Below are 8,514 nucleotides of genomic sequence, written 5' to 3'. Positions count from 1 at the left end.
TTACTCAATGAATATAGTTGTAAAACGCAACAAGAGCTTGTAAAATCATTGTGAACTACTCGAGCAGCAATTTCAAAAAGTTTGAAACTTTGAAAGACGATCTTTCGTGTCCGAAATGATGCTTGAACGCTATAAAATTAAATGACATTTGCACCAAATCATTACTTGCGATGAAAAATGGATACATTACTATACCCTGAGAAGTAATAGGTCATATTGTTAGTGCAACTATAACTATATATTTTATTTTAATATTTTTACTTAGATAGCTTTTAAATAAATTGTACTCATTTAAATTCTTTGCCACTGTAAACGATTTGTATAATATTCACATACATATTTTTGTTAAACAGGGAATATGAAATATTTTACATACCTACTAATGTTCTACATGTATTCAAAACCTGTTTCTACCCAAATTACTTTCTTTTAAAGATCATTATTTATTAATCTACACTTGTTATTGATCTGTTATTGATTTGTTATTTCTTTGTTGATTTGCTATGTTTCTATTTATTTGTTATTTACTCAAAACCTGTTTTTATCTTGTTGCACTTGTATATGCATAATCTTATGTTGAATTTTTGGCAATTCATTTTTTGTAATAAAACACTATGATTATTGTTCTTTTGTCGCTCAGCTAGAAACAAGCTTATTATTTTCTAAACTTATAAAATAAAAACTTAAACAATAAAAACCTTAATAAATAAAAAAACTCAAACGAAACATTGGTGCCGAAACCCGGGAATTGATTAATTATATGGAAGAACACTTTAATTGATATTGGATTTGCTTTGCTTTGGAACTCTGTCTGGCTTTTTGTGAACTATTATTTTCTTTGAAGCTGTTGTCCTGTGTTGTTGTGGAATTGGTATCTTGCCTGGATTTTTATGACCTGTCTTGGTGATATACAACCCTATTAAACAAATTTTGTGGTTTTATGAAATCTTGCGTTGCTGTAACTGTAGTCTTATATTTTAAAATAAACTGTATGTATTGAATGAAATTAAATTATAAGGTAAAATGGCTGAAATTTTGAATATTATTGAAGAGCAAAAGGCTAGTTTATTAAATGTGAAACGAATTATTCAGAGTTATGAGGCAAAAGCAGGAAAAACGCGCGGTTATGCACAAATGGTCTTCAAAGAAATAGAGTCCATTACTGAGAAATTTAAAGATGCTCATGAAATATTGCAAGGAATTGTTCGCGATAACACAATAAATATTAATGATATTTCATATTTTAGCGAGGAAATATTTTACCAATTTCAAGATTTATCATTTACCTTCCGAGGTCAACTGTTTGATTTTATTAATGAATCCACCAACACACAATCACCAGGTTTTCATTCTACTTTTTCTGCCCCCTCCCATACTCGAAATGAGACTATACCAGTAGAGGCTCGTTTACCAAAAATCGACATTCCTACATTTGCCGGTGATTATCTTTCATGGATTGCTTACAGAGATATGTTTATTTCTCTAGTCCATAATAATCAAGCGTTAACTAACGTTCAAAAATTCTATTTTCTAAAATCTTCATGTTCGGATACTCCGTTAGGTATTGTAAATGAATATCCAGCATCAGACGCAAATTATAATTTGGCTTGGAACGCCCTCAATAGACGGTATCATAATAAACGTAAAATTGTTGATCATATATATGGAAAACTTTTTACGATACCAAATTCAAATGGGTCAGCTGAAAGTATACAAAATATTTTGGACACGACTCGTAATTGTCTTGCGCTACTTAATGCTTTGGACATTTCCACTGAGAAATGGGATTCTATCTTGATTTATCTCACAGTTAACAAACTTGACAGACAAAGTCGTAAAGAGTGGGAACAATCGTTGAAAGGCTCCACAGAAATTCCCCCAATTGAAGATTTATTTACCTTTTTGGAAACTGCATTTCGAACCTTGGAATCTATTGATGAATCTGACCAAATAGATAATATGGCTTCTTCAAGAATGCAACATTTTCAAAATAGAACAAGAAATATTCCGCGACGTAATGTTCATATGACAACTTCTAATACAACTTCAAATGATTCTAATTGCCCATGTTGCAACAAACGACACCTTTTGGTTAAGTGCTTCAAATTTATTGGTATGACACCCGTTGCTAAAAATGAATTCATAAATTCTATGAGAATTTGTCGTAACTGTTTAAATACAGGCCACTTTAGTTATCATTGTCGCTCATTGTCCCGCTGCCAAACCTGTCAACAAAATCACCACACCATTCTACATAATGTGTTTTCAACGACATTTGATACTACTGATAACAGTCTTTCGAATCCGAACATACTAAACCCAGTTCCAAATGATACAAACCCTTCCACATCTGCTCAAACTACTGATGATAGTTTTAATGTTGCTTGCAATTTTGGTACAGTAAAAACTGCAAATATTGCTCAAGTACTATTAGCCACTGTGCAAGTTTCTTTGAAAACACATGATGGTAATTTTAATATTCGTGCTCTGCTTGACCAATGTGCTCAAGCGACTTTGATATCTCGAAAGGCCGTGGATGCCTTAAAGCTTCCTATGCATAAAACATATGTACAAATTAGTGGCCTTGGAAATAATACTCCATATACATCAAAAAAATATGTAGAATTTACACTTCTCTCAAATTTAGAACCTAGTTTTAAAATTAACTGTAAAGCTTATGTGTTGCCAAAAATAACGAGTTATCAACCACTGTCTCTTGATGAAAGTACATTGCCTAACTTAAATGACTATCAGCTTGCTGATCCATATTTCTCTAAACCTGGTTCAATTGACATTCTACTTGGCGGCGATGTTTACGGTAACATTATTTTGCCTAAGCAACAGAAGTTCAAAAATAGTATTTTTATACAATCTTCTCACTTCGGATGGATAGTTTCGGGTCCAACAAAACCTATGTCTTATCAGAACAATGTAATTATAAATGTATGCTCACTGGAACAACAACTACGTGCTTTCTGGGAACAAGAGGAACTATTGGAAAAACGGTCTTTAACAGAGGAAGAAAATTTATGTGAACAACATTTTAGAAATACCACAACTCGTGATTCAAGCGGACGTTACACAGTTTCACTACCATTTAAATCTTTGCTTAGAAAAAATCATTTACCTAATTTTAACCACACTGATTATACTGCCCTTTCGCGTTTAAAAAGTGTCGAGGCAAAATGTTCTTCCAAACCTGATTTTGGGAAACTTTACCAAGACTTTATGGAAGATTACGAAAAGCTTGGTCATATGAAAAGAGTTGGTATTTATCCACGTGACTTACAACCAAATGGTTTCTTTTTACCACACCATGGCATTTTAAAAGAGAATAGCTCTACAACTAAATTGAGAGTTGTTTTCGATGGAAGTTGCAAGCGAGGGAATCAACCGTCATTAAATGAAGAACTAGCTTCGGGCCCTGCACTGCAAAACGATCTTCCGATCATAATTACTCGGTGGAGGCGTTATAAAATTGGATTTCGGGCAGATTTAGAGAAAATGTTTAGGCAGATAAAAGTTGTAGATGAACAACAGAAATATCAACAAATTTTATGGAGAAGTCCAGGCTCAGACAAAATAATTATTTACAAATTATCTACCGTTACGTATGGCACAAAACCTGCCCCCTTTCTTTCAATAAGAGTTCTACAACAGTTATCGTCCGACGAAAATGACAAATATCCGTTGGCTTGTAAGGTTTTAAATACCGATACTTATGTGGATGACGTTATCTCTGGAGCTGATAATTTGGTTGATGCTTTAGAACTTCATACGCAGTTATGTCAACTCCTATATAAAGGAAAATTTAATTTGAGAAAGTGGACCACTAATTCGGAAGAACTATTGTCTCACATACCCTTGGAATTTAGAGAAAACTCAAATGTTTATCGACTTAATGCAGTAAATACAGTAAAAGCACTTGGCCTAGAATGGAATACTGTTGATGATTGTTTTTCTTTTAAAATTAATTTTGATAATAGTGGTACAAACGTTACTAAAAGAAGTTTGTTGTCGGATGCAGCGAAGCTTTACGATCCTCTAGGGTGGTTATCCCCTACTACTATATTAGCAAAAATAGAATTTCAAAACTTATGGTTATTGGGCCTCGATTGGAATGATTGTCTTCCTGAAACATTAAAAATGAAGTGGTTAGAATATCGTAATAATCTCAAGGAACTTGAAAAAATCAAAATTCGTAGATGGATTGGTTTAAATCAGAATGTGAAGCTTGAAATACATGGATTTTGCGATTCATCTAAACTTGCTTATGCCGCTGTTGTTTACGCAAAGACTATTTCCGATGATGGCTATACTCAAATTAATATTATTCAAGCAAAAACTAAAGTTAGTCCACTAAAACGCATAACCATACCCAGAATGGAATTGTGCGGCGCTAATCTGCTGGTCAAATTGGTTAACAAAATAACATCTTATATAGACACCGAAATCTCTCAGGTCTTCTACTGGACCGATAGTACAACGGTTCTTTCATGGATTCGTGGACAATCGTCTAGATGGCCAGTTTTTGTGGGAAATAGGGTGGCAGAAATTCAACGTATGTCTACAACTGCTCAATGGAAATATGTGTCAACTCGTGATAATCCAGCTGACTGCGCATCAAGGGGAATATCTTCTAAAGAATTAGTGGAACATGATTTGTGGTGGAGTGGCCCAAAATGGCTTAAAGAAATTCCATCATGCTGGCCAAAACAACCAAATCTTAGTTATGATGATGTCGAAAATATTGCTGTTGTAAATACACATATAACTGAAGTAAAAACCAATGAGTATCCTGAGCTTTTAACCGAGTTTTCGACTCTGAACAAACTTATCCGTGTTACTGCTTATAGAATTCGTTTTAAAAATAATTTCATTTACAAATATTATCAAAATAAATTAGTAGACAAAGGTTACAGCAAGATGACGGGATTTCTTACTACCAAGGAGCTGAATGTCGCTCGTTTTGATCTTATACGAATATCGCAACAAATTGATTTCTTTAGTGAACTTCTTGAATTTCACAAGAAAGGCTACATTTCATCGAACACCTCGGTTGCAAGATTGTGTCCTTTTGTAGATTCTTCTCATATTTTAAGAGTTGGCGGTAGAATACAAAACTCCGAACTAAGCTTTAGCTCTAAACACCCCATTTTATTAAAAAAACAAAATCCATTATCATATCTTATATTTCTAGACGCACATATAAAGACACTCCATGGTGGATTAAATCAAATGCAATCATACGTTTTACGAGAATATTGGATTCTATATGGGAAAAATATTGCTAAACTGGTATTACGAAAATGTACAATTTGCTTCAAATACAACGCGAAAGCCGCACAACAGATGATGGGAAATTTGCCAAGCGTACGTTTAAAACCTTCACGTCCTTTTAAACACAGTGGGGTTGACTATGCAGGTCCCATAACAATAAAACAGTCTACTGCTCGTAACTCTGTAACTACCAAAGGTTATATATGCTTATTTGTTTGTATGGTGACAAAGGCTTTGCACCTGGAGGCAGTTACAAGTCTTTCTACAGATGCTTTCATGGCTGCGTTCCGACGTTTTGTTTCTCGTCGTGGTGTGTGTACTGATCTGTATTCTGACTGCGGTACAAATTTTATTGGCGCAAGTAAGGAGCTTCAAATTTTGTACAACCGAAACAAATCCTCAATTCCGAAAGAAATGCTTGAGAACCTCGCTTCGAATGGAACCACATGGCACTTCATACCACCAGCATCTCCAAATTTTGGTGGCCTCTGGGAGGCTGGAGTGAAATCTACAAAATATCATTTGAAGAGGATTATGATGAATCGAGTACTCACGTTTGAAGAGCTGACAACACTTTTGGCCCAAATCGAATGTTGTTTAAATTCTAGGCCACTTTGTCCACTAAGCTGTGAGCCCAGAGATTGTAACGCTCTTACACCTGCTCATTTTTTAATTAGTGAACCCACGCTGTGCATTCCAGAAGAGGATTTACTTGATGTTAACATCGATCGCCTCAGCAGATGGAAAGTCGTTGAAAGTTTAAAACAACATTTTTGGCGCCGTTGGGCTAATGAATGGTTATCACGATTACAAGCCAGACCAAAATGGCTAAAGCTCAACAAAAATGCTGAAAAGGGAGATTTGGTGATAGTTTTTGATGAAAGATGTTCTCCTGGTGAATGGCCGCTGGCTCGAGTTCAAGACGTACATCCAGGCAAAGATGGTTGTGTAAGGGTGGTAACACTATTTTCAAATGGCAAAACTTATAAACGACCAATTTCTAAAATTGCCTTTTTGCCAACAAATGAGTGTTTTGAGTCTACAGAGAGCGATCTATCTTCAAAACCAAAAGAAGCTTCCATGGATTAAGTACTGTCGTCCTTAGTGGGGGAGAATGTTAGTGCAACTATAACTATATATTTTATTTTAATATTTTTACTTAGATAGCTTTTAAATAAATTGTACTCATTTAAATTCTTTGCCACTGTAAACGATTTGTATAATATTCACATACATATTTTTGTTAAACAGGGAATATGAAATATTTTACATACCTACTAATGTTCTACATGTATTCAAAACCTGTTTCTACCCAAATTACTTTCTTTTAAAGATCATTATTTATTAATCTACACTTGTTATTGATCTGTTATTGATTTGTTATTTCTTTGTTGATTTGCTATGTTTCTATTTATTTGTTATTTACTCAAAACCTGTTTTTATCTTGTTGCACTTGTATATGCATAATCTTATGTTGAATTTTTGGCAATTCATTTTTTGTAATAAAACACTATGATTATTGTTCTTTTGTCGCTCAGCTAGAAACAAGCTTATTATTTTCTAAACTTATAAAATAAAAACTTAAACAATAAAAACCTTAATAAATAAAAAAACTCAAACGAAACATTTCTTTAGTGAACTTCTTGAATTTCACAAGAAAGGCTACATTTCATCGAACACCTCGGTTGCAAGATTGTGTCCTTTTGTAGATTCTTCTCATATTTTAAGAGTTGGCGGTAGAATACAAAACTCCGAACTAAGCTTTAGCTCTAAACACCCCATTTTATTAAAAAAACAAAATCCATTATCATATCTTATATTTCTAGACGCACATATAAAGACACTCCATGGTGGATTAAATCAAATGCAATCATACGTTTTACGAGAATATTGGATTCTATATGGGAAAAATATTGCTAAACTGGTATTACGAAAATGTACAATTTGCTTCAAATACAACGCGAAAGCCGCACAACAGATGATGGGAAATTTGCCAAGCGTACGTTTAAAACCTTCACGTCCTTTTAAACACAGTGGGGTTGACTATGCAGGTCCCATAACAATAAAACAGTCTACTGCTCGTAACACTGTAACTACCAAAGGTTATATATGCTTATTTGTTTGTATGGTGACAAAGGCTTTGCACCTGGAGGCAGTTACAAGTCTTTCTACAGATGCTTTCATGGCTGCGTTCCGACGTTTTGTTTCTCGTCGTGGTGTGTGTACTGATCTGTATTCTGACTGCGGTACAAATTTTATTGGCGCAAGTAAGGAGCTTCAAATTTTGTACAACCGAAACAAATCCTCAATTCCGAAAGAAATGCTTGAGAACCTCGCTTCGAATGGAACCACATGGCACTTCATACCACCAGCATCTCCAAATTTTGGTGGCCTCTGGGAGGCTGGAGTGAAATCTACAAAATATCATTTGAAGAGGATTATGATGAATCGAGTACTCACGTTTGAAGAGCTGACAACACTTTTGGCCCAAATCGAATGTTGTTTAAATTCTAGGCCACTTTGTCCACTAAGCTGTGAGCCCAGAGATTGTAACGCTCTTACACCTGCTCATTTTTTAATTAGTGAACCCACGCTGTGCATTCCAGAAGAGGATTTACTTGATGTTAACATCGATCGCCTCAGCAGATGGAAAGTCGTTGAAAGTTTAAAACAACATTTTTGGCGCCGTTGGGCTAATGAATGGTTATCACGATTACAAGCCAGACCAAAATGGCTAAAGCTCAACAAAAATGCTGAAAAGGGAGATTTGGTGATAGTTTTTGATGAAAGATGTTCTCCTGGTGAATGGCCGCTGGCTCGAGTTCAAGACGTACATCCAGGCAAAGATGGTTGTGTAAGGGTGGTAACACTATTTTCAAATGGCAAAACTTATAAACGACCAATTTCTAAAATTGCCTTTTTGCCAACAAATGAGTGTTTTGAGTCTACAGAGAGCGATCTATCTTCAAAACCAAAAGAAGCTTCCATGGATTAAGTACTGTCGTCCTTAGTGGGGGAGAATGTTAGTGCAACTATAACTATATATTTTATTTTAATATTTTTACTTAGATAGCTTTTAAATAAATTGTACTCATTTAAATTCTTTGCCACTGTAAACGATTTGTATAATATTCACATACATATTTTTGTTAAACAGGGAATATGAAATATTTTACATACCTACTAATGTTCTACATGTATTCAAAACCTGTTTCTACCCAAATTACTTTCTTT

The 8,514-nt window shown here is 34.5% G+C and overlaps 2 protein-coding genes across 2 annotated transcripts; both read left to right on the top strand.

Moving 5' to 3' along the window:
* The first annotated feature begins 1,023 nt into the window (after positions 1–1,023).
* Positions 1,024–6,369, top strand: LOC135950776 (uncharacterized). Its single transcript, XM_065500304.1, has one exon. It carries the CDS (start codon positions 1,024–1,026, stop codon positions 6,367–6,369), a length of 5,346 nt encoding a protein of 1,781 aa, XP_065356376.1.
* Positions 6,370–7,261: 892 nt separating this feature from the next.
* Positions 7,262–8,275, top strand: LOC135950775 (uncharacterized). Its single transcript, XM_065500303.1, has one exon. It carries the CDS (start codon positions 7,262–7,264, stop codon positions 8,273–8,275), a length of 1,014 nt encoding a protein of 337 aa, XP_065356375.1.
* Positions 8,276–8,514: the final 239 nt, after the last annotated feature.

This window comes from Calliphora vicina, chromosome 2 (genome assembly GCF_958450345.1).
Source record: "Calliphora vicina chromosome 2, idCalVici1.1, whole genome shotgun sequence".
NCBI lineage: Eukaryota > Metazoa > Arthropoda > Insecta > Diptera > Calliphoridae > Calliphora > Calliphora vicina.
The sequence above is the reverse complement of the archived record's forward strand: the minus strand, read 5'-3'. Positions and strand labels throughout refer to the sequence as shown.

Coding starts and splice junctions, on each gene's coding strand:
- LOC135950776 (XM_065500304.1), top strand. CDS start 1,024: ATGGCTGAAATTTTGAATATTATTGAAGAGCAAAAGGCTAGTTTATTA.
- LOC135950775 (XM_065500303.1), top strand. CDS start 7,262: ATGGGAAATTTGCCAAGCGTACGTTTAAAACCTTCACGTCCTTTTAAA.